Source organism: Lipotes vexillifer, unplaced genomic scaffold (assembly GCF_000442215.2).
Source record: "Lipotes vexillifer unplaced genomic scaffold, Lipotes_vexillifer_v1.1 scaffold1358, whole genome shotgun sequence".
Lineage (NCBI taxonomy): Eukaryota > Metazoa > Chordata > Mammalia > Artiodactyla > Lipotidae > Lipotes > Lipotes vexillifer.
Genome location: NW_006779069.1, coordinates 276,737 through 304,365, shown reverse-complemented (window position 1 = coordinate 304,365; position 27,629 = coordinate 276,737). Strand labels below are relative to the sequence as shown.

The 27,629-nt window shown below is 32.8% G+C and overlaps 1 protein-coding gene across 1 annotated transcript in view; it reads left to right on the top strand.

Moving 5' to 3' along the window:
• TRIQK (triple QxxK/R motif containing) overlaps nucleotides 1-27,629 on the top strand; it is a 90,642-nt gene that overhangs the window by 37,471 nt on the left and 25,542 nt on the right. Inside the window, exon 3 of the mRNA XM_007452200.1 lies at nucleotides 13,611-13,692. Within this exon, the coding sequence (XP_007452262.1) occupies nucleotides 13,632-13,692 (61 nt within the window). The 5' untranslated portion in view covers nucleotides 13,611-13,631. The remainder of the gene's footprint in view (nucleotides 1-13,610; nucleotides 13,693-27,629) is intronic.

The window sequence follows — 27,629 nt, the reverse complement described above, 5'->3', positions numbered from 1 at the left end:
TGAAGTGAAATAGGTAGTCTGCTATGATTATTCCTTCAAGTGTACACTGAATTCTGTCCCTTCCTATCTACTTGGAAACCTCAATCATTTTCTGTTTTTTTTTTTTTTCCTGTGTCTTCACCTCCTCACTTTGTGCTGGTTACTTCTACTTACTATTTAGACCAACTCAAATTTCCATCTGTATTCAAAAACAAACATGCCCTCAAGAGTAAAACAAAGCAAAGCATAACAAAAAAATCTCCCTCAACCTCAGTTCCTCTCTACTTACTATCCTATATCTCTCCTTCCTTTTACTTATTTTGTAATAGATTTGTCTAGGCTTTCCATCTCTGCTTTCTCACCTTGTACATATTCCTTAGACCATAGGAATTAAGTGTTTCAGTATATGTGTCAGGGAAGAAGCAGGGATGACCATTGTTAAATCATATTATAAGGCCACATAAAGAAACTGATGAATGCCCATTCAATTTAGGTCCAAAGGAGCCATTGCTTCTTTTGCTCAGCATAGTATTTTTGAGATTTATTTCCATTGTTGCATACTGTCAGTAGTTTTTTGCTGGGTAGTATCTCATTATATGAATAAACCACAGTTTATCAGTTTTTCTATTGATCAGCATTGGAGCTGTTTCCACTTTTTGGCTACTATGAATGAAAATGCTATGAACATCCTTGTACAAAGCTTTTTTTGTAGACATATGCATTAATCTCTCTTAGATAAATACAGAGGAGTGGAATTGTTGGTAGTTAATTTTGTAAGAAACTGCTAAACAATTTTCCAAAGTGATTGTATGATTTTACAACTTATATACATGAGAGTTTCAGTTGCTCCACATCCTCCCAATATTTTGTAGAGTAAATCTTTATTTGAATCATTCTAGTGGGTGTATAGTGATATTTCAATTCTAATTTTAATGTGCATTTTGCTGATTACTAATGGTGTTTTGTGTGCTTGTTATTTGCATATCTTCTTTGGTGAAGTTTCTGTTCAAGTCTTTTACCCATTTTTTGTTGAGCTGTGTGTCTTATATTATTGAGTAGTTCTTTATACATTCTGGATGCAAGTTCTTTTTGTCAGATACAGGTATTATGAATATTTACTTCCTATAGGTAACCCACCTACTTATTTTCTTACTTGATAAAGTTCAGTACATCCTTTTCTTTTTGCTTATGGTGCATACCATCTGTGTTCTCTCTAAGTGTTATTTGCCTACCCCAAGGTCATGAAAATAATCTTTTTTCCTAGCAGCTTCATTGTTTTGTTGTTTTACTCTTTTGTTTAGGTCTATGGTCTATCCTTAATTGAGTTTTGTGTGTGGTATGAGATAGGGGTCTGTTTTTTTTTTTTTTTCCTCCATAAGGACATACAGTTGTTCCAGCACTATTTGTTGATACTGTAATTACTTTAGTTCTAAGTATAGATGAAGGGTAGTCCCAAGCACTAAGATTCCTCTTTTGGAACATGACTTTTTGGAGTCATACAGATTACTGTCTTGTAGTTACTTTTCTAATGAACTTTTATATCGATGTTGGCAAGTGATCAGGATTTTGGAAATCACATTTTCACACATTCGAGTTTTTACATACTCTTTCTGCAGATACAAAGGAAATTAATTGGGCAAAGTCAAGATGAAATGGTCACTTTGATCCTTGAAAATATAAGGAAGACCACTGTTTAGCTCTCCAGTTTTATACAATAGGAATTTGTTCCTATTACAGACTTATCTCACTATTAAACTTATGTCAAGGTATACATTGTCTACTTGGATGCTGTGTCACATTTTGATAGTCTTTTAATTACCTATTTTTCACTTCCTCAAGTGTGGAGAATTATCTCAGATCTGAATCATGTACCCTTGCTTGAAATATTAAAATATAGATTCCACGAGTGGGGGAGGGGTACGGAAGTGACATTTAAAGTAAATTGCAGAGTTTCAAAATCATGGACCTAAAAGCTGAATTTGATAGTGCACTGGAACATGAGTAGGGAACAAATGACAAACTTGGATCATGAATGCTTCTTTATACCAAGGATTTTTGCTTTATATAGGAAAAAGGCCATCATTTGGATGACTTAATTATGTTAATTACATGATCAGCTTTGAAATTTTAAAACATTACTCTGGAATGTTAGTTCAGGGACCCTTATCTTCTTCGTTTACTACTTTCTTCAATTCAGCTTCTAGCATAAGATTGTATTTCATGATTGATTCTCAATTCTGATCAAGCCATAGCCAAACATCTTTTTTGCCTGTTTATAACTTAATACTTAGGTAAGAGGGTTTTTTTTTTGTTTTTTTTTTTAAGTGAGGGTCTATCTTGTAGCCTTAAAAACTGAGATGGTTAATTTTTTGTGGTCATGGGTTGAATTTTTTTTAATAACCTTTGTTTCGATCTGTATTTAAATGTCACAGTCTGGATTGAATGCTTTTTCTGGAAGCAGAGACATATGTGAAGGCTTCAGGTTTCTTATTTCATTACATGTTCTTTCTGGATTTCAAAAAAAAAAGGTATAAATGAGCAATAAAATAAGTTGGTTGGAATGTGATTAAATATAACACTACCTTTGTTTTTTTTTTAAAGGTCACATATTATGCTTAAAAATATGTATGGCAAATTGCTGTGCAAAATTCAAGTTAAGAAAGGATATTAAAAACAAAAGTATTCTCTTTAATTTTAAAAGTCCTAGAGAGTGTACAGTTTTAATGGAGTAAAAATTAATGATGAATTATTTTAATATGCAATTTAGGTATTAAATAAAATTAACTTTTTTTCTTCCTTAAAAATGTGTTAGCAAGTTTCAAGAATGTTAAAAACTTCTCTGATGATTTAATCTAAAATAATTCTTACAGCAAAATTCATAAATAATAAATATCTTATTAATCCATATTTTAGTTTAGCTGGGTCTCAGAGCAAGTTAGTTCCTCAGGGAATGTAGTCTTCTTTATAAAAGAAGGTGATGAGATGTAATCTCCAAGGAATTAAATTGTGAAAGCAATCTTGGTATTGTACATGCTAATATAAATCTGTTATTCCCTTTCTGCATCTATCACAACACACTTTAAATTGTGGCTGATCTTGTATGCAAATAGCTGTCTTATTAGAAATTGTGGCTGTATGTGCTAATGTCTCCCTGGATTTCTTGGGGGTTTGCTATCTTAACCATCAAAGCAATAGAAATGAATGATGATTACTGCAAGGCTTTGAAGAACAAAGAAAAGTCAGAGCATTTTAGAGGTTCTAGATGTCTGAGGCATTGACAGTTTGCACCATACACACGAATGGGTTTCTCTTTAGATCATTTAAAATAGCCACAGTGTGTTTATTAGGAAAGTAAAATATTTTCCACCTTCTTGTGTTTGTTGCAACTAATAAAATGTGTCATTTGTGCATGTGTGTGCTCTCTAGGCATTTTTTTGTTTGTTTCAACATTTGTTCAAATGTAACCTTGCTTAAAAAATAGAATGTAATAATTTCAAAGATAAGAATAAAGTTTAAATTTTTGAAATTGTGCATAAGGGTTATCAGTCACCAAAATAATTAGGAACAAACATTTAAAACTAGTTCCTCTTTAATGTATCTCCTAGGTTGAAATTCTCTTAAAGTTTTTATATTCACAGGTTATTTTACACATAAAATGTGTCATTTATAGAGTGTAGGCCCTTATAAACCTTTAGGTTCTTTAGCTTTTTTTTGATATAATTTTGTGTATTTAGAGTACATTTTAAAGTAAATAAAGTCCAGTTTACTTTGGTGAAAAAATTCTCTATGAGTTCCTGACTTTTTTACTTACTACAGATAATGAATGAATAAAATACTGGCCTCTAAAGTGTTATCTCTGTTTGGATATTTGTTTAAATGACCAGGAAGGAATTGGGGGAGACATAGTTAGTGACTGTTTTGGTAGGTCGCCTTAGTAACTTGCTTTTTAAACATTTAAGCTATTCCATAAAGGCAAAAAAACAAAACTAAATTGAAGAGAGAATAATATCTTGTGTATTTATTCATTTAAACTAACTTCTCTCCTAAAATGTAGTGATATCTTCTCTAGTCCCACACAATCAAGATTAAAATAACTTGACTCCTCTCTACAATTAACAAATGCAAAACAGTATGCAAATGGAATTGCTATATGAATAAATTATAATATATCTGTTGACATTATTTATGGTACTTTATCAGAATTATTTTTGATATTCTGAATTACAACAAGTGAGAATATAGGATTAGGTGATGTCTTGGTTTCAATTCTGAAATTTTAAGCATGTGTTATCTTAGATGTAATGACTACATGGTTTATGAGAGATTAAGACAATTTATTTGACTTTTTGTCTTGCTTTGTACATTCCTAGATATTACCATAATATTAAATCTGAAGATTATTATGAATATAAAAATAAATTTTTAGCTGAATTTATAATTTTCCTATATATAAGTAGAAATTATTACTTTGGAAATGCGTTTTACTGTATAAAGCGGGGTCATTGTTTTCATTGCTCTATCTGTGTGACCATAAATATAAATAAACAATACAATTTGGTCTGAACAGATTTCAAATGTGTTTGGCATTTGGCATTGTTAATATGCTCATTTACAGTTAGATAATTGCATCAGTTTATATGGAGACATCTATACATCTATTTGTTTTAGTTAGGGTGATACTACCTACTGTGACAAATAGATGCAAAATGTATAGAGGCTCAAATGCTACAAGTTTATTTCTTGTGCTTATAGCAGTATGAAAGGGAAAATAAGTTGGTTGAATAGCTGTCCTCCATGCAGTCATTCAGGATCCAGGATGTCATGGGCTCTGCCATCTTCATCACATTATTAACAGGGTCATTCTGGAGGTCATCTCCATTTCAGCCAGATGAATGAGTACATAAGAAAAGTTTTTATAGGTTAGTTATAGAAGTAGCAGACATTAATTTATTCATATTTCATTAATTGAAACTCATTGAGGAATGCTTCCAGGCACCCTCTGGGGAACATTTAGGTCTGTAATAGTCCCCACCAACATACATGATTCAATCACAATAGAATTTCATTTCTTTTTCAGTAGAGTACAATGATAGTTTGAACTGAAATATTGCCTGCTGTGTCAGTAAACAAAGGATGTGGCAGCCATCAAGCCATCACATTCCAGCCACTGGATGGTGAGCCCTGAGGGAACTCAGGATGGAGACAAACAGGCTGCCCACTGCCAAGCCCATCTAGCAGTCAGCCACTGTAGCCACCTGTGATAGTACACCAGAGGAAACTCAGGATGAGAAAACACAGGATACTGGCCCCAGGTAGCTGAAGGGCATATCAAAGGAATGATTTCAGTGAGCCCAGACACTTGCATCTTCCCATACATAGAAAAGAGCTAAATTCCTTAATCTGAGCTATCTGGTTTTCTTTAATTAATAGTAATCTTTTGATGTTCCAACTACCTGGTCTTTGTTGCAGAAACTCCTGTATGTCCTGGCTTCCCCCCTTGCCTCTTTGAGCAGTCTCTCAGAGTCATCTGAGATGCTTCCTCCCAGGCTTGAAGTCCTACGAAATGTTTGCTGAATAAAACATAACTCAACTTTTAGGCTGTGCAGTTTTTTCAGTCGACAATAGTAAATAAGTTACAGAATACCCTCTACCATCCCAGGAAGATCAAGATTCTGTGTTCTTACAATGATACCCTTATGGTCTCTCTCGAGATTATTTCCATTCTAGCCAATTGGGAGGGGGAAAAGAACACAGGATTCAACACGGGAGATTTTTAGTGTTCAGGTCTGGAAGTGGCACACATGACTTCCATTCATATTCTGTTGACAAGAATTCAATTAAATGTTTGATTTCAGGCTAGGAAAAATAGTGCCAGGAAGAGAACAATATGGATATTTTGGTTAGTAGGTTGCAGTCTCTGCTACAATATCTAAATTCAGTAAAAAGAATAGTATTTGAAAGATGTTGTGGATTAAGACAAAGAGTGCATATAATGTAGTGTACAGGGGGAAGAAATTTTCTTCTACCCTTCTAGGTTCTTCTGGCTGGTCTAAGAATTAAATTGACGTGAGACAGATTAACAGGAGAAAATCAAACAGAACTTTAATAACATGTATACATGGGAGAGACCCAGGAAAACAGAGTGACTCATCAAAATGGCTGAAACCCTCCTCTTAAATACCCTGATCTCCAGCTCTGTAACAGTGTGGTTTCATTGAGCATTAATAGTACTTGATAAAATGAATGTTACCAAGAATGAATAATTGGGAAATTTAATTGTATTTATTTGCACCAACAATTGTATCCTTGATAATTTATTTGAAAGAATTTTATATTCTTTTCTTTTTCTTTACATTTTTATTAGAGTATAATTGTTTTACAATGGTGTGTTAGTTTCTGCTTTCTAACAAAGTGAATCAGCTATACATATACATAAATCCCCATATCTCCTCCATCTTGCGTCTCCCTCCCACCGTCCCTATCCCACCCCTCTAGGTGGTCACAAAGCACTGAGCTGATCTCCCTGTGCTATGTGACGGCTTCCCACTAGCTATTTTACATTTGGTAGTGTATATATGTCCATGCCACTCTCTCACTTTGTCCCAGCTTACCCTACCCCCTTTTCTTGTCCTTAAGTCCATTATCTATGTCTGCATCTTTATTCCTGTCATATGCTTAGGTTCTTCAGAACTTTTTTTTTTTGATTCCATATATAAGTGCTGGCATATGGTATTTGTTTTTCTCTTTCTGACTTACTTCATTCTGTATGACAGACTCTAGGTCCATCCACCTCACTACAAATAACTCAATTTCATATCTTTTTATGGCTGAGTAATATTCCTTTGTGTGTGTGTATATATATATATATATATATATATACACATATATGCCATATCTTCTTTATATATTCATCTCTTGATAGACACTTAGGTTGCTTCCATGTGCTGGCTATTGTAAATAGAGCTGCAGTGAACATTGTAATACATGACTCTTTTTGAATTATGGTTTTCTCAAGGTATATGCCCAGTAGTGGGATTGCTGGGTCATATGGTAGCTCTATCTTTAGTTTTTTAAGGAACTTCCATACTGTTCTCCATAGTGGCTCTATCAATTTACACTCCCACCAAGAGTGCAAGAGGGTTCCCTTTTCTCCACACCCTCTCCAGCATTTATTGTTGGTCGATTTTAGGGTGATGGCCATTCTGACTGGTGTGAGGTGATACCTCATTGTAGTTTTGATATGCATTTCTCTAATGATTAGTGATGTTGAGCAACCTTTCATGTGTTTGTTGGCAATCTGTATATCCACTTTGGAGAAATGTCTGTTTAGGTCTTCTGCCCATTTTTGAAGTGGGTTGTTTCTTTATTTGGTATTGAGCAGCATGAGCTACTTGTAAATTTTGGAGATTAATCCTTTGTCAGTTGCTTCGTTTGCAAAAATTTTCTCCCATTCTGAGGGTTGTCTTTTCATCTTCTTTATGGTTTTCTTTGCTATGCAAAAGGTTTTAAATTTCAATAGGTCCCATTTGTTTATTTTTGTTTTTATTTCCATTTCTCTAGGAGGTGGGTCAAAAAGGATCTTGCTGTGATTTATGTGATAGAGTGTTCTGCCTATGTTTTCCTCTAAGGGTTTTATAGTGTCTGGCCTTATATTTAGATCTATAATCCATTTTGAGTTTATTTTTGTGTTAGGGAATGTTCTAATTTCATTCTTTTACATGTAGCTGATCAGTTTTCCCAGCACCACTTACTGAAGAGGCTGCCTTTCTCCATAGTATATCCTTGCCTCCTTTGTCATAGATTAGTTGACGATTGGTGTGTGGGTTTATCTCTGGGCTTCCTATCCTGTTCCATTGATCTATATTTCTATTTTTGTGCCAGTACCATACTGTCTTGATTACTGTAGCTTTGTAGTATAGTCTGACATCAGGGACCCTGATTCCTCCAGCTCTGTATTTCTTTCTCAATATTGCTTTGGCTCTTCAGGGTCTTAAGTGTTTCTATACAAATTGTGAAATCTTTTGTTCTAGTTCTGTGAAAAATGCCAGTGGTAGTTTTATAAGGATTGCATTGAATCTGTAGATTTCTTTGGGTAGTATAGTCATTTTCACAATGTTGATTCCTCCAATCAAAAAACATGGTATATCTATCGATCTGTTTGTATCATCTTTAATTTCTTTCATTAGTGTCTTATAATTTCTGCATACAGGTCTTTTGTCTCCTTAGGTGGGTTTATTCCTAGGTAATTTATTTTCTTTGTTGCAGTGGTAAATAGGAGTGTTTCCTTAATTTCTTGTTCAGATTTTTCATCATTAGTGTATAGAAAGCAAAAGATTTTTGTGCATTAATTTCGTATCCTGCTACTTTACCAAATTCATTGATTAGCTCTAGTAGTTTTCTGGGAGTGTCTTTAGGATTCTCTATGCATAGTATCAGGTCATCTGCAAACAGTGACAGCTTTACTACTTCTTTTCTGATTTGGATTTCTTTTATTTCTTTTTCTTCTCTGATTGCTGTGGCTAAAACTTCCAAAACTATGTTGAATAATAGTGGTGAGAGTGGGCAACCTTATCTTGTTCTGGATCTTAGAGGAAATGGAGAAATGATCATATGGTTTTTCTCCTTCAATTTGTTAATATGGTTTATCACATTGATTGATTTGTGTGTATGAATAATCCTTGCATTCCTGGGATATACCCCACTTGATCATGGTGTATGAGCCTTTTAATGTGCTGTTGGATTCTGTTTGCTAGTATTTTGTTGAGGATTTTTGCATCTATGTTCATCAGTGATATTGGCCTGTAGATTTCTTTTTTTGTGACTGCTTTGTCTGGTTTTGGTATCAGGGTGATGGTGGCCTAATAGAATGAGTTTGGGAGTGTTCCTCCCTCTGCAATATCTTGGAAGATTTTGAGAAGGATAGGTGTTAGCTCTTCTCTAAGTGATAGGTAGAATTCTCCTGTGAAGCCGTTTCATCCTGGGCTTTTGTTTGTTGAAAGATTTTTAATCACAGTCTCAATTTCATTGCTTGTGATTGCTCTGTTTATATTTTCTATTTTTTCCTGGTACAGTCTCAGAACATTGTATTTTCTAAGAATTTCTCCATTTCTTCCAGGTTGTCCATTTCATTGTGATATCGTTGCTTATAGTAATCTCTCATGATCTTTTTTATTTCTGCAGTGTCACTTGTTACTTCTCCTTTTTCATTTCTAATTCTATTGATTTGAGTCTTCTCCCTTTTTTTCTTGATGAGTCTGGCTAATGGCTTATCAATTTTGTTTATCTTCTCAAAATACCAGCTTTTAGTTTTACTGAGCTTTGCTATGGTTTCCTTCATTTCTTCTTTTTTATTTCTGATATGATCTTTATTATTTCTTCCTTTCTGCTAACTTTGGAGTTATTTTTTTTCTTATTTCTCTAATTGCTTTAGGTGTAAGGTTAGGTTGTTTATTTGAGATGTTTCTTGTTTCTTGAGGTAAGATTATATTGCTATAAACTTCCATCTTAAAATTGCTTTTGCTGCATCCCATAGGATTTAGGTCATCATCTTTTCATTGTCATTTGTTGCTAGGTATTTTTTTGATTTCCTGTTTGTTTTCTTCAGTGATCTCTTGGTTATTGAATGGTGTATTGTTTAGCCTTCATGTGTTTGTATTTTTTACAGATTTTTTCCTGTAATTGATATATAGTCTCACAGTGTTGTGGTCGGAAAAGATACTTGATACGATTTCAGTTTTCTTAAATTTACCAAGGCTTGATTTGTGAACGAAGATATGACCTATCCTGGAGAATGTTCCATGAGCACTTGAGAAGAAATTGTATTCTGTTGTTTTTGGTTGGAATGTCCTATAAATATCAATTAAGTCCATCTTGTTTAATGTATCATTTAAAGCTTGTGTTTCCTTATTTATTTTCATTTTGGATGATCTGTCCATTGGTGAAAGTGGGGTGTTAAAGTCCCCCACTATGATTGTGTTGATGTCAATTTCCCCTTTTATGGCTGTTAGCATTTGCCTTTTGTATTGAGATGGTCCTATGTTGGGTGCATAAACATTTACTATTGTTATATCTTCTTGGATTGATCCCTTGATCATTATGTAGTGTCCTTCTTTGTCTCTTGTAATAGCCTTTATTTTAAAGTCTATTTTGTTTGATATGAGAATTGCTACTCTAGCTTTCTTTTGATTTCCATTTGCATGGGATATCTTTTTCCATCCCCTGACTTTCAGTCAGTATGTGTCCCTAGGTGTGAAGTGGGTCTCTTGGAGACCATATATATACGTTTTTTTTTTTTTTTTTTGTATCCATTTAGCCAGTCTATGTCTTTTGTTTGGAGCATTTAATCCATTTACTTTTAAGGTTATTATCGATATGTATGTTCCCATTACCATTTTCTTAATTGTTTTGGTTTGTTATTGTAGGTCTTTTCCTTCTCTTATGTTTCCTGCCTAGAGAAGCTCCTTTAGCATTTGTTGTTAACCTGGTTTGGTGATGCTGAATTCTGTTCGTTTTTGCTTTTCTGTAAATATTTTAATTTCCCCCTCAAATCTGAGTGAGATCCTTGCTGGATAGAGTAATCTTGGTTGTAGGTTTTTCCCTTTCATCACTTTAAATATGTCCTGCCACACCCTTCTGCTTTGCAGAGTTTCTGCTGAAATATCAGCTGTTAACCTTATGTGGATTCCCTTGTATGTTATTTGTTGTTTTTCCTTGCTGGTTTTAATATTTTTTCTTTGTATTTAATTTTTGATAGTTTGATTAATATGTGTCTTGGCCTGTTTCTCCTTTGATTTATCCTGTATGGGACTCTTTGTGCGAAGTGGACCTTATTGACTATTTCCTTTCCCATATTAGGAAAGTTTTCAACTATAATCTTTTCAAATATTTTCTCAGTCCCTTTCTTTTTCTCTTCCTCTTCTGGGATCTCTAGAATTCGAATGTTGGTGCATTTAATGTTGTCCCAGAGGTCTGAGATTGACCTCAATTATTTTCATTCTTTTTTCTTTATTCTGCTCTGTGGTAGTTATTTCCACTATTTTATCTTTCAGGTCACTTATCTGTTCTTCTGCCTCAGTTATTCTGCTATTGATTCCTTCTACAGAATTTTTAATTTCATTTATTGTGTTGTTCATCATTGTTTGTTTGCTCTTTAGTTCTTCTAGGTACTTGTTAAACAGTTCTTGTATTTTCTCCATTCTCTTTCCAAAATTTTGGATCATCTTTACTATCATTACTCTGAATTCCTTTTCAGGTAGACTGCCTGTTTCCTCTTCATTTGTTTGCTCTGGTGGGTTTTTAACTTGCTCCTTCATCTGTTGTGTGTTTCTCTGTCTTCTCATTTTTCTTCACTTACTGTGTTAGGGGTTTCCTTTTCGCAAGTGCACATTTTTTGTTTCCATTGTTTTTAGTGTTTGGTGCCTGTGTTTGGTGCCTGTGTTTGGTGCCTGTGTTTGGTGGTTGAGGCTGGATTTTGTCTTTCTGGTGGGCAGTACCATGTCCAGTGGTGTGTTAAGAGGTGTCTGTGACCTTATTATGATTTTACTAAACCTCTCTGCTAATGGGTGTGATTTTGTTCCTGTCTTGCTGATTGTTTGGCATAGCTTGTCCAGCTTGCTGTTTGTTGAGTGGAGCTGGGTCTTAGCATTGAGATGGAGATCTCAGGGAGAGCTTTTGCCATTTGATTTTATGTGGAGCTGGGAGGTCTCTGGTGGACCAATGTCCTGATCTCAGTGCTCCCACCTCAGAGACACAGGCCTGACACCCAACCGGAGCACCAAGACCTTGTCAGCCACAGAGCTCTTAAGAAAAGGGAGTAAAAAAGAAAGAAAACTGAATAAAATAAAATAAATTTTAAAAATTATTAAAAATAAAATAAAAATTAAAAGTAATAAAAAGAAAGAATGAAAGAGAGCAACCAAACCAAAAAACAAATCCACCAATGATAATAAGCACTAAACTTTATACAAAAAACAAAGAAAACAATCAAAAAGATCCAGACAGGCAGAACCCTAGAACAATGTTAAAAGCCAAGCCATACAGACAGAATCACACAAAGAAGCATACACATACACACTGACAAAAAGAGAAAAAGGGAAAAAATATATATATATATCTATATAAAAAGAAATAGGAAGCAAGCAACCAAATCAATAAACAAATCTACCAATGACAATAAACTCTAAATACTAAACTAAGATAAACATAAAATACTAAACTAAGATAAACATAAAATCAGAAACAAATTAGATGCAGAAATCAAACCCCAAGTCTACAGTTGCTCCCAAAGTTTACCGCCTCAATTTTGGGATGACTCATTCTCCATTCAGGTATTCCAGAGATGCAGGATACATCATGTTGATTGTGGAGCTTTAATCTGCTGCTCCTGAGGCTGCTGGGAGAGATTTCCCTTTCTCTTCTTTGTTCACACAGCTCCTGGCTTCAGCTTTGGATTTGGCCCTGCCTCTGTGTGTAGGTCGCCTGAGGGTGTCTATTGTTCCCTTAGACAGGACGGGGTTAAAGTAGCAGCTTATTTGGGGGCTCTGGCTCATTCAGGCCAGGGAGAGGGAGGGGTATGTAATGCGGGGCAGAGGCCAATGTGACATTGCAACAGCCTGAGGTTCACTGTGTGTTCTCCCAGGGAAGTTGTCCCTGGATCATGGGACCGTGGCAGTGGTGGGCTGCACAGGCTACCAGAAGGGGAGGGGTGGATAGTGACCTCTGCTTGCACACAGACTTCTTGGTGGCTGTAGCAGCAGCCTTAGCATCTCATGCCCAACTCTGGTGTCTGTGCTGATAGCCACGGCTTGTGCCCATCTCTGGATCTCATTTAGGCTGTGCTCTGATTCCCCTCTCCTTGCTCACGCCAAAACATTGGTCTCTTGCCTCTTAGTCGGTTCCAAACTTTTTCCTGGACTCCCTCCTGGCTAGCTGTGGTGCTTTAGCCCCCTTCAGGCTGTGTTCACGCAGCCAACCCCAGTCCTCTCCCTGGGATCTGACCTCTGAAGCCCTAGCGTCAGCTCCCAGCTGCCACCTGCCCCTGTGGGTGAGCAGACAAGCCTCTGGGGCTGGTGAGTGCTGGTCAGCAACGATCCTCTGTGTGGGAATCTCTCTGCTTTGTCCTCTGCACCCGTGTTGCTGTGCTGTCCTCCATGGCTCCGAAGCTTCCCCCCTCTGCCACCCGCAGTCTCCATCCATGAAGGGCCTTCCTAGTGTGTGGAAACCTTTCCTCCTTCACAGCTCCCTCCCACTGGTGCAGGTCCCATCCTTATTCTTTTGTCTCTGTTTTTTACTTTTTTCTTTTGCCCTACTCAGGTACGTGGGGAGTTTCTTGCCTTTTGGGACATCTGAGATCTTCTGCCAGCATTCAGTAGTGTTCTGTAGGGGTTGTTCCACATGTAGATGTATTTCTTATGTATTTGTTGGGAGGAAGGTGATCTCCATGTCTTACTCCTCTGCCATCTTGAAGATCTCTCGAATTTTATATTCTTTACCAATATCTAATGGGAATAAGTCAAATGCATTTTTACCTGTTGCTTTATAAATGGATTTTGTGAAATAAATTATTTCTGAAGTTTGTAGATAGTTCTTTTGATTTTTTAGGACTTCATCATAATTATTTTCTTCCTTTGCAGCAGGCACTTTGGAGATCAAAGATGGGAAGAAAAGATGCCTCCACTATAAAACTTCCTGTTGATCAGTACAGAAAGCAAATTGGTAAGCAATGAATTCCCTTTGATACATTCTTGTGAATTCAGATGAAGAAAAAAAGCAATTATGCATGATATTAAGAAAATAACTTTTCCCTAATACATATGCACAGAATATGAATAATGAAGGACTGCACAGAATTTTTAAGGAACAAAAATCAGTGCAGCCCTGTTTACCTCTGAAGAAATACATTTTTTGTACTTATGATTTTTCAAAGCTCTTTTAGATTTTATTAATTTGGTAAAGCAAAAATACTTTTATTGTTATTCTTAAGGCAAGGTGCTTGTGTATAATCAGTATTTTTAATATTAACATCTGTTTAATTATTTACTTTTATCCTTATAAAATCTTTCAATTCTTTTGACTCTTAGTGGCAATAATGTGATAACCTCAAAATTCTCCATTAAAATTTTAACTTTGTAAAATGGTGGACTAGAGGGAAGTCCAGTCAACAGCAAAGGAAGATAACATGAAGCTTCCCTGTTTTAGACTATGCTCTAGGTGCAGGATTTCCTACCCAATCTTTTCAAGGATGCATTGAGTGTTTACAAAAAATTACCTCCATACTACATCACAAACCAAGTCCCCTCAATTTTAAAGAATCAATATCCTTCAACCACAACTTTGAACAAAGCGTAGTAAATTAGAAATCAGTTGGAAGCCAAAAAGTTAACTTCCCCTTCCCCACCCCCTACCCTCTCTTCTTACATGTTCCTTCCTGTTGCCACCTGTTCCCATTCTTTTGGAAATTAAAATAATAATAATAATAATAATAATAATAATAAAACCTCTTCTAAATAACTGACAGATAAACAAAGAAGTTACAATACAAGTCAGAAAATAAGTAGAAGTAATTGATAATAATAGAGTATATACCTGTTTTATAAATATGATACATAGGGTACATTCCATAAGGGAAAAGATGTTTCTGCAAAACAAAGGAGATGAAACGAAGTGAAAAATATTTAAAATACGTAACCAATTAAAAATTTACATGTAGAAAAATAAAGTCCTACTGTAAATAAAATAATCTGGAAATCCAGTAGTAAAATGGGCAAAAAATATGAGCAAGCAGTTCATAAAAGAGGAAATCAAAATACACAAACAAAACTAAACAACTATTACAACAAAAAATGCAATCAAAAGAATCTTATGAAAGATTTAACTCACCTAACTCATGGATAATGCAAATTAAAAAACAGTATTTCTGACTATATTATTTCTTAGGAGAAGGTTTATGATATTTGATTTCTTTTGTATATATCTTCCTTCACTTATAGGATGCAGCATGAGTAAATAGTGTGGGTTGTTATATTATTTATGTGTTTAAACAGAAGGACTGACTTACCAGATTGAAGTTTGATCGGATGGGATGTGCTAAACCACATAAATAAAGAATAACCATATTGGGGATCAATCCACATCCAACTCTTAAATAAACAATTCTTAGAATTTTGACAAGTGTATATATCCATGTAACCACATATGCCAATCAAAATATAGAACATTTCCATCTTCTCAGATAGTTCTAGTCAGTCCTTACCCACACCCCCCATATGCAACCACTGTTCTGATTTCTATCATCACTGATGACAGAAAAATAAAATAAAGCATCAGCTAAGATTTTTATTGAAATTGAATTGTATCTAATGATCAATTTTTGAGAATAGACACCCTAAAAATCTGAAGTATTCTGTTCTATAAAAATTGCATATCTTTCCTTTGATTTAGTTCCATTCACATATATAAGAGCCAAGAAAGAATAAGACAGAGAAAGTAATATAATTGTAAAGTCTCAGCCCTCTTCTTATACTAAATTGTTCTGAGGATTCTGTGTTATGCATTATGTTCCCATACAGAGTTCTCTTTCCTGTTTCACTTCCTTTTGAAAATATAAGCAGGCATAAGTTCTACCCTTCTCACAGGATGCTTGTGAGATCCATAAAAAGTGTTAGAGCAGTTTATAGAGTGTTGCATGGACATGAGTTATCCTGGGTAAACTTTGCAAATACAGTAATCATGATCAAACAAAATATACTAAAATTAAAATAGCAAGGGTATACTTTTGTTTACTCTTTTTAAGGATAATGCACTGCAGTGTTTAGATTTTCATGTATATACTATAGAATAATATAGTAATATTATGTAAGTAATAATAATAATATGTAAGATTTTGTAAAGACAGAGAAAAAAAGAAATAGAAAAGATATTAATTAATTAATTAGGATATTAACTAATGCGAGAATTTTCTCAAGGAAAGATTTTTTTTCTCACTTAATGTGTCAGAGTTAGAAAGTACCAGAAGCCTCAACTCATACTAATGATGATAGATGGTCTATCATTGACACTTTCTTCCTTACATGGAGTTCTATGTAGATGTTTTCCCAGATATGATCCAAAATGTGAGGAGGGAATAAAGCAACTAGAATTATTTTAAGATATTTCAGTATTGGTGGTAAAAAACAAAGCACAAATAACAAATAAACTGAGTATCACAGTGTTTTTTTTTCAGTATTCAAGCTGTTAGTAAGCTAATTTAGATTGCTAATAAAGTTTTACAATGAATAGAGGCGTTGTATGTGTTCAGTGTTCACTTGTTACTAAATCTCATTTATTTATGTAATTTTTGTATGGTCAGTCAGTAACTGTATATGGCAAAACCAGTGCCATTTTTGAATGATGATTTCAATATCACTGTTTAATATTTGTCTTCCACTAAAAGTTTTACCTTTTAAATTATGTAGTAAATGACAGTGATTAATGGCTTTCACAAAAAGCCTTTCTTACAATAGTCTTTGCTCAGGTAAGAATCAAATGAGCTGACACTGTGACTGGAAACACCTCGTAGATAGAGAATTTTCACATTAAATGGACACTACGTTAATTACTGTATCATGATCTTGAAATGTGTAGTGAACTTAGATGGAATACCCTTCTCACTTTCAAGGCAGTATACTAAGAAAAACTGAATATTCTGAAATATTGCTGACTGCAAAGGGAAATAAATTGGTTTGGGCCTTACATTTCTTCAGAAATAATGTTTTAAAAATAGATAGTGTGAGACTGGCTAATATTACATGTATTATTCTAGAGATAAATTATTTCAAGATTGGAAAAGAATAGAATTTTTAAAACTTCTAACATAATTAAGATATTTTATAAATAGATATTATTAAATATATGAGGCCGAATAATAAATGTGCTAGGTAAATCATATAAAAATTATAACTAATTTACTTATAAATTCCTATTTTCTTATATAACAGAAGTATTATAGGCATCTTTTGCCACGCACATCTTATTTCATCCTCATAGTAGTCCTATAGGAGCTTCATTTTTTACAGATCAGGAAAATACAGCACAGATGGGTTAAAGAACTTTCTCAAGGTGCTACGTTTGGTAAGAGGTAGAGCCAGGACTCCATTCCAAGAAACTGACCAAAGAATCCCTTCGCTATACTGCTTCCCTGGGGCCAAAGACTCTATTAGGTACTGGAAGATGCAAAAATAATTAAGTCATAAGATCTGAGTTCATGGAATTGGCAGTATAATAGCACTATGGCTATTATGACTGTCTGAGGGAACTCTGCTCATGATTTAGAAATACAATGTCCAAAATAAATTCTGGTATTTCTTTATTCTCTCTATATTTTTAAAAATCCTAATGTTATTATTATAGTTTATTCACTAAAAATTCATATATAATGGTATATGTATTTACTATTTCCTCTATTCCTAATTGTTTTATGTCCCAGACCTTCTATTTAAAATCATTTTCTTTTGTGCCTGGTAGACATCATTTTTTAGAGTTTCCTAGAATATATGCCTGCTTGTGGCAATTTCTCAGTTTCTTTTTTAAAAAAATGATATTGATATACCATTATTTCTGAAATATGTTATCTCTGGCTATAGAATTTGAATTTGGAAGGTTTTGTTTTTATTTCATTGTGTGTTCTTTCAATGTATGAAAATATCACTCCTTTGCATTTTGTCTATTATTTTTACTCCTAGGAACTCAATCTAAATGTTACTTCTTTAAAAATAATCAATTTTTTTTTTTAACCTCCTTTTAAGATTTTCTGTGCCTTTGGATTTCTGCAGTTTCACTAAGATGAGTCTAAGTATAGGTTTGACTTCATTTATTCTATTTGGGGTTTACTGGGCTTCCTGTTGTTGTAGATTCATTTTTTTAAAATATGTTCTTGAAAATTCTTATCCATTGTTTCCTGAAAATATTACCCCAGTTTCATTCTTTTTCTCTCATTTTTGGCAAATACCAGATATTCTATTGCTGTACAATAGAAAGGTGCATTTTCAGCTTTACTAAATGCTGGTAAATTACTCTCTAAAGTGGATGCACTCACTATTTTACAGTCACAGAAATGATGTGAAATGTTGTCTATTTTTCCATATTCTTTGTTACTTTTTAGACTTAAAATTTTTGCCAATCTCATACACATGAAACTGTATTCATTCTTATTTTAGTTTTCATTTTATTACTAAGATTAATCATCTAATATATTTGTTGATCTTTTATTTCTCTCTTTGACAAATCTATTGCTGCCATTTTTCTTTTTCTTTTTATGTGTGTGAGTAGACTTTTAACTACTATTCTTTTCTTTCATTCTTTTTTGTTTTCATCTGTTAATAGATCTATATTTTCTTGAACCAATTTGTGTAACATCCTGGGATGAAGCTGAATGAAATCTACTGAGTTGTTTTTCTCTCATTACATTGTTTCATTTCTTTATTTATACTGATAATAATTCTCTGTTACTTTATTCCATTATCCAATTTGCTTCTTGCTTTGGAAATACCTTACTTGTTTAGTTACTATAGCTTTTATATTTTTACACTTTTTTTTATAGCCTTTAAAATGGTAGGACAAATCCTCACCCTTATTTGTTGTTTTTAAAACTTGTCTCAACTACTCGTGGTCCTCTATCTGCTCATGTGAATTTTAAAATTAAGTAGTCATGAAAATGGCCACTGGTAGTCAAATTTGAATTCCATGGGATTTGTAGATTAGTTTGTGGAGAATTTATGTCTTTATATGTGAAAATTCATATCAGTTTTATCTTTTAAAATGATCATATGGCTGGTAAATTCAATAAATTTTTATTATTTTCCTTATAAAGTTATTGAGTATTTTTGAGCTAAACAGAAGTGATACATAATTTATTTGCTATTATTGCATATTATTTTTGCTAATATAAAATTATATTTTGTAATTGGTCCTTGCTGCTATATAAACATGGTAATGAATTTTAATTATTAATCTTGTACTAAGCAACCTGACTACATTTTATTAGTAATAATAATAATTTGTAATTTCTCTTGATTTTCTAATAGGCATAATTAAAAATTTTTTAACCTTTGTATTTTATCTTTCATATCTTTTTATGTTGTGTTTTTCAAGTATTGGATATAAATGACTGACTTTTAAGAAAACACTTCAATCGTTTTGCCATTATGTATAATACAGCTCTAGGGTTTTGGTACATACTTGTTGGACTAAGGAAATTCCCCTTTGTTCTTAGTTTGCTAAGAGTTTGTTTTTCTTTTTTAAAATAATAAAGTATGTTGAATGTTATTGAATTTTTTTCTGTATCTGTTGGAAGGATATTTTTGTTATTTTGGCAAATTGTATTTATAGATTTTCAAATGTTAAACTATCCTTGCATTACTGATATATATCCTACTTTGTCTTGATATTTTTTAATACACAGCTGAATTTAGTTTACTAATAATTTAAGATTTTTTTAACATCCTTCTTCATGCATGAAATTGGCACATAACTTTCCATTCTTTTACCATCTTTGTTCAGTTTTAGTTTCAGAGTCATATAAGATTTCTATAATGAATTGGAGAAATATGTTTTTTATATGCTCCAGGATAGGTTATATAAATTTTGAAATATGACTTTCTGGAATGTTTATAAAACTCCCTAGCAAAACCCCTGTCTGAAGCTTTTTAGGTGAGTAGACTTTTAACTACCTTTTTTCCCCATCAGTTAATAGATCTATATTTTCAGCCAATTTGGATAACATATTCAGTGATAAAGTTGAATGGAAAATATCAAATATATTCATAAACAGTTATGCATAAAATTCTCTTAATATTTTAAAATTATAACTGTAATTTCTATTTTTAATTGATATTATTTAATTTTACTCTATCTCTTTTTTCATCACTCGAGATTTGTTTAAATTTTTAGACATCTTAAAGAATTAGCTTTTGTTACTAGATTTTATTATTTCCTTTTCCATAATTCTAGTGTTGTCTCTGAGTTCCTACATTGTAATTCTTTAACTTGTCTCTTTCTTTTATAATTATTTGAGTTGAATTCTTCGCTATTTGCTTTACAAACTTTTTTTTACTAATGTATCCATTTAATGGATCAGTTTTCTTCACTACATTATTGGCTCTATTATATTATTTTAGAGCTTTCTTGAGTTATATACAGTTATCCCTCAGTATCTGCCAGGGATTGGTTCCAGGACCTTCTGAAGGTACCAAAATCCATGGATGTTCAAGTCCCATAGTTGACCTTTGTATTAATGGCTCTGCATCTATGGATTCAACCAACCTTGAATTGTGTGGTACTGTCTGTATTTACTGGAAAAATATCTTTCTAAAAGTGGACCTTCATGGTTCAAACCCATGTTGTTCAAGGGTCAACTATATATTATATATATATATATATCAAATTTATTTTTAACCTATTGTTTTCTGTTCAGAAAATGTTTTTAGAATAATGTTAGTTTTTGATATTAAGCTCTTCTCTATTGCTTACTATATATATGGTCAATTTTGTTAACATTCTCTCTGTGCTTGCAAGGGATAGGTATCCTCTAATATTGGGATGCAGTACTGCTTATATTAATTGTGGTCTTCAAATCTATTTTGTACTTAATATGAATGTATGAGCTGTCATTCTGTGAGAAAGAATAATTGAAATATTCTCACTAATTCCATGAAGCTGTCAATTCTTATAATTCTGTCATTTTTTACTGTGTATATTTTGAGGTTATGTTTTTGTTGCATAGCATTTCTAAATTGGTATATATTTCTGATAATTATTCCCCCTTTTCTATTAAATGCTGGCCTTTATAAAGTGCTATTATTTTTTTTCAGAGAATCTTTTTTTGTCTTAAATTAATGTTGGTAATGACCTTTCTTTTGTTTAGTATTCTTATTGACATTTTTGTTCCTACCCTTTTACTTTCATCTAGACTTTAATGTTATATTTTATGACTTTGATACAGCCTAAGAATCTTTGTTTTGGGGCAAGCAAATTTAATCATATATTATTTACTGTGAATAAAAAATATAAATATATTTCCACAATTTTATTTTGTATTTTTTATCTGTGGTGGTTTTTCCTTGCTAATCTCTACCCTAATCTTCTTTCCAAAAAAAATTGGATTGTCTTTTTTTCTTTTTTCTTTCAAATTTTAAAGTTTTACATTCCATTTCTTTCTCTATTTTCCTTTTTGTTTGTTTTATTTTTTCTTCCATCAAATGTTATTTGATATATTTGACTTAGTGAAAACTAAAGTGTATCAATACTTTTATTTATCCTAAACAATATAAAGATTTTTAACTCTTTATAACTGATTAATTTTTCCTATTGTTCTTGTTGTTGTGTGTATTACTTTCTCTCTTGTTTTCAACAGGATAATAATTATTATTTTTAATTTTTTAATCACCAATAATTACTTAGATCTAACTTTATGTTTGCTCTCTTTACTAACTACTACCTCTTATATTTTACATCTTCCTCCTGGTGAAGTTTCCTTGTTCCTTTTGCCTGAATGCAAATATCTATTAGGGAAAAATTCCTCTGTCTCTGCTTAAAAGACAATATTGTTGTTACATTGTACTCACACTTGAATTATTGTTTCAGGTGTTTCTGATGAGAACTCATCCATTAGTCTAATTGTCATTTCTTTTTGGTGTATTTTTTTTCCTGTCATTAAGAATTTTTTAACATATTTTTCAACTTTAATGCAAATATTTATTTTTATTGGTAAAAGGAAAAAAAGGGGGTGGGCTTCAGAATTGCTGTGATTCTTCATCCTGGGGATTCTCATCTTTCTTAAGTTTCAGAAGGACTTCAATCTCTGATTTTTTTTTTTTTTTTGATAATGACTATCCTCCTCTCTAATCTCTCCTTCTGGAATTCCTATTATATATAAGTTCAGTCTTCACATTATAGCATCCATATCTCTCAAAATCACTTTTATATTTTATATCTCTGTCTTACTCTGGGTTACTTCTCAGATCTACCTTCCCTTTGACTAGCATTCACAAATTCTTTTTCTCTCTCTCATTTATTTATTACTATGTTTAACTTGCACCCATAGATATATCATTTCAGTGACCTTTTTATGTCCTGGGTAAAAAGTCTATTTAATCATTTAAAAACTCATTCTGTTTTTATTCTGTTCCTTAATTTTTTCCTCTTTAATTATTTTAAATAGCAATTGTATATATTCTTTCAGGTTGTTTTAATTCCTTCTTCTTATGGTACCAACTTCCCCATTTGTTGTATTGGCTTATTTATTCTAGGTCATGCTGATTTCTTCTTATTCTTTCTCTTTTTTTTTTTTGATTTTTCTGTGCTTTATGGTTCTGAGTTTGTGTGTTTGTATTCAGCTTCAACAGAGGTTTGTTTTTGTTTCTGTTTTCTCCCTCTGTGAGAGTCCCAGCAGTCTGAATTATGAAATATTCTTATGGAACAGTGTTCTATTTATTTATTGACAATGGGGTTTTTATAGATTTTGGACTATTATTTTGGACTTATTTCTTGGCCTAGGATTCCTGCAATTTGGACCTCATACCTTGTTTTGGGTCTAACAGTATTAAGATTTGTATTTCTCACAGGAGACACATCTCTCTTCCACATCCAGAACTTAGAGGAAGGAGAAAGATTCCTTGCTATTTCTCCAAACAAGCACAGAATTATTTTTTGTATGTTTTGGTCAGTCCTTTGAGAACCTCAACTTTATCCATATATCTCACAGTGGCACTATACAGACCTGGGCCTTTAAAATCTAATGTGCAAGCCTCTTGACATCTAATACAGGCACTAATATGACCACCCCAACTTCTGCAACCAGGGCCACTAGGACATCAGTTGGAACTAGCTGTCTTGCTTTGAGTTTATTCCTTGTTTCTGGCATTTGAACATTTTCTCTATTTCCTTTATTTTATTATAAATATATGTATGTATGTGTGTATGTAAATATGTGTACATCTAATATTAAGAGCTTTATAGAATGTTTGTCTGTTTGTTTGTTTGTTTCCTACTGTTTCTATGTACTTATATCAGAGAAAGGTCCATCTCAGCCCACTCTACCATGTTTTCAGAACTGGAAGTCCTTTTAACATTTAACTTTGCAGATTGCGCATACCACTTCCTTTCTACCTTGTTTAAGTATTTATATTTTTATTTGTACCTACTAGGACTTAAACATTTTTGCAGGCAGAAGCTCTATCTAATTTTTGCATCCTTAATGATCATCCCTAATGATAGGAGGTACTTAATAATTATTTAAAATAATCAATAAAACAATCTCCCTAATTCTTAGGTAATTAAAATTATATATGCCCTTTGTTCAACCTACTGTTTATATTATTTATTGTTTTGTAATTTCTCTTGAAATAATAAGCAGTATTTTTAACTAACTTGAAAACTTATTGATATATGCTGTTATGTAATTTTTCTGGAGTTTCTTATCTTCTGTGTGATACTTTTTGTTGTTTTCCTTTAATTTTATCTCTGTATCCCAAAGGGCACTTTACACATAGCAGCTACTTAAAAAAATGTTTGTTGATTTTTTTGGGGGGGTGAGTGGTGGTTAAATACAAACTAAAGATTGAGATACTTTATAATACCTTTTACTTAACTACATTCCCTCTGTTGGGGAGGAACCTATCCTTCTAGGTTCTTCTGGCTGATCTAAGAATTAAATTGATATGAGACAGATTAATAGGAGAAAAATCAAACAAAAGTTTAAATAACATGTATACATAGGAGAGACCCAGGAAAAACTGATTAACTCACCAAAATGGCTGAAACCCTCACCTTAAATACCATCTTCAGCTAAAAATAAAGGAGGACTTGGGGTTAGTAGTTTGGAATTTTAAAGGAAAAGAAGGTAATTCACATGCAGATTGAAAGCAAATTTTGGTAAGCAAATGTTTGCTGGGCTCTGCAGAGATAATTAAACACAGAGTTCACTGTGATCTGTAGGCACTGCTGAGTTTCACCCACCACACCCAGCCCCTATTCTTGCAGATATCTCTGGTGATAGCTCTATTTTTAGAACAAGCTACCTAAATTTTTTAAACAGGAGAAGATCAAAGTTTCTTCCTGAGTCTTTTTGGGCCTTGATTGTTTTAAGCTCAAAATAATCTGCATGCCAAAGAGACATTTTGGGGTGGCAAATTTTGCTCCCCTACATGTATAAGTTGCTCTCCATATATTACATTGTTGCTTGGTTAGCATTTTTAATGTATTTTTCTAGGAAGTTAATTTATATCTCATAAGCAACTTGTTGCATTATCTTTGTAGCGATTCAAAGTAAAGTACTTGTTTCTTAGTACTTAATGACTTAATGTGCTTTTAAATGGTGATGTGTATGATTAATGTTAAGTTGTTCTGTGCAAGCATTGAAAAATTATCATTGTTTGAGTTGCCTCTATAACATAATTTTAAAAGTTTGTGTGAGATTTTTGTTTCTGAGGATTAATTTACCAGCTTCCTCTCTATAGCCCAGATATCCCTCAATAATTTTAAGAAAAATACTATTTTCAAATTTACTTTTATAGATACCTCCTTTTTCTAAGTAAATATATGGCATCATTTTGTATGACTAAGTATAAAAGTGTACAATGCTGATGAGAATCCATTAGATCTGTATTTTTTATTGTGTTTCTGGCTTTGTAATAATTTTCTTTTTATCAACTTGATGGATTAAAATTTTAATGATATTTTGCCTATGACCACACAATTTGTGATTTTATTCATCTTGCAGCTATCAAAATGCAGACTTTCTGTTTACTGACATAGCTTTTGGAGCTTGCTATAGAGTTCCATAAGAAAGACTATCGAACCTTGCTTTTGCAAAGTGTTTTCTATAGTTATTTGTAGTTTGTAATATAGTAACTAAAAATTGTGTTCATATAGTAGTTGGAAAATACTTCATATGCCAAATAGTATTGTTCTTTTACGTGTAATTATGGTAATATGAGAAAAGTAAGATTTCAAATAGCATTTTGCTTTTTAAGCAATGGAGGAGGGATTTGAAGCAGTTGAGAAATTATTCTAAAGACCTTGTAGGAAATATAAAAGTCTTTATTGTTGATTAGCAAATTTTATTATTTTTCAGTATTTTTGGCATGTTGTAAATAACTCATCTTCCAATAATTCAGTTGAGTAATTAAATTTAGATTGCAAATTTTTCTTTTCAAATATTTTGACTCTTATCTCTTCACTTTTCTATTGTATCTTAATTGGTGTGGTCTATATAAATGGACAATAAATTATATATCTTTGCTATAGAGATCAGACAGTGAATAGAACTTGGTATTCATCCCAGACAGAATTATGATTGAATGTGTTTGCAAGATTAAAGCACTGAATTTACTTTTTTCTAATTAAAGGCAATTAAAGATTTCCAGACACAAATAAAAGACAATGAATTGAGGAATAAGTGTAGGAACAAGTCCATTTGCAGGTGAAAAGATGTGCCTTTGAAGCAGAACCAGCTGTATTTTCATTGAAAGAATAACAGTTGAGGAAGCTTTTCTGCATGTGCTTGCTTGATAGCATAATGTACTCATAAGCAGCTTATGCAGTATTCAGAAAATAACAGTGCATTAATTTTTAAAGCAGCAAAGGCAGAGGAAGAGCAGTACTGCCACATGATGATAATGAGTGTGGCTACTGTAAAGTCTACTGTTCTAAGAAAGAAAAAAAAAGTGAGCTTCTGAAAAATGAATATTTATAAAACAATAACCAGATATTCACATGATAATGAGCTTAGGCCACAATATCAACAAAGGGCAAAGATGCAGTCTTGTTTCTGGGCAAAGCTAAGGAATTAAAAAACCAAAAGCCAAAAGCAGTTAAGTAATCTATTCTTTTATTAAACTAAGGAAACTGTCAGTAAAACTGTGGCACAGTTAACACAGACTATTACTTTAAATATAAAATAATTCATGGCATAAATGTAGGTGTTTATGTCGAATTAAATAGAGCATATAAATTACTCTATTCTTTCCTAAATTATGTAATATGAGGAATGGAAAATGATAATATTGAGGTACCAAAATATGATCTTTATTAAACTTATGTTCTTATATCTACCCATGATTCTTTATAGAAACAGTGCCAATGCTAAAGTTAAATATATTTTAATTATGCTGATTAAGAAAGGAATTTTTAACATATATAATATGTACTGATTAGAAATTATAAATGAAAATGGTTTTTTAAAGTATTCTGTTTAAAAAAAACAGACACTACACAGATTGTTTGCAAAGTATATATAAATAAAAATTATGAGAATGTAGGTATTATCTTTGCTATCAAAAAATTCAGGCATAATTCAAAAATTCTTTTGCATCAATGTTTTCTTTTTAGTTATTATTTTGCTCTTAGTTGATATTTATAATCCCTGTTTAAGACTTGAAACAGGAAATTCGGGTGATTATGTACAATGAGTTGTCAAGTATATGTTTTCAATTTATATTTAACAGGAGAAATCAGAGACAGACTAATTTGTTTTGTTAAAGTTGCTTGAATTGGGAACTAAACACATATTATTAGGTGAATCTTAGTTTTCTGTCATTAGAAGTAACTTGAGAGATAATCTTCTGGGGCATAAGGATGATTAAAATGATCCCAAAGAAAAGTTTCCATTCCACTTTGCTCTTAGTTTTATAAACTGTGAACCAGGGCTGGAAATAGCTGTGAATCCAGAGTGAAACAAGAAATAAACTCTTATTCTTCTCTTATCTCCTGGAATCAAGAAGTAATCAGTTAACCTCTCTCTCTCATTTTCATGTTATTTCAATTTGGCTTTCTGTCCTTTATCATGAAAACAATCCTGAAGAGTATCTAAGAAGATCCTCAACAACTACACAGATATTTTCAAACCAAGCCAGGGACTGTTACTCTCCAAGTCTAGGATCTTAAGTAATATTTAGTCTTTTTATTCTTTCTTCTTTTTTCTGTTGTGATCCAGCCTAAAAGATGAGAAAGAAATATTTAAATTTCTATAATGTTCTTTAAAGGAGAAATTGGTAGTGTAGAGAGGATGGGCAGTACACTGTAGGAGCAAGCGAAGAACTATAGGTTCAGGTTATCATTGTCAGTATTCTAGCTGGTCATAGTAGTTATAATTTATGACCTTCATTCTCCAATATTCATTCCAGATCTTCTTATCTCTAGCAAGAATCTTAGTTTGATGAGTCCTTTGCCATTAGTGGGTAACACAAATCTTCGTTCCTGAAGGTTCTAAGTGATTCTTCTTGTTATAAAGTCACACCGTTGACCATTTTTTTAAATAGATATATATTTATTTATTTATTTATTTTTAACATTTTTATTGGAGTCTAATTACTTTGCAATGGTGTGTTAGTTTCTGCTTTATAATAAAGTGAATCAGTTATACATATACATATATCCCCATATCTCTTCCCTCTTGCATCTCCCTCCCTCCCAAACTCCCTATCCCACCCTTCTAGCTGGTCACAAAGCAACGAGCTGATCTCCCGGTGCTATGTGGCTGCTTCCCACTAGCTATCTATTTTACATTTGGTAGTGTATATATGCCCATATATACACTACCACTCTCTCACTTTGTCCCAGCTTACCCTTCCCCATCCGCGTGCCCTCAAGTCTAGTAGGTCTGCATCTATATATCCGTC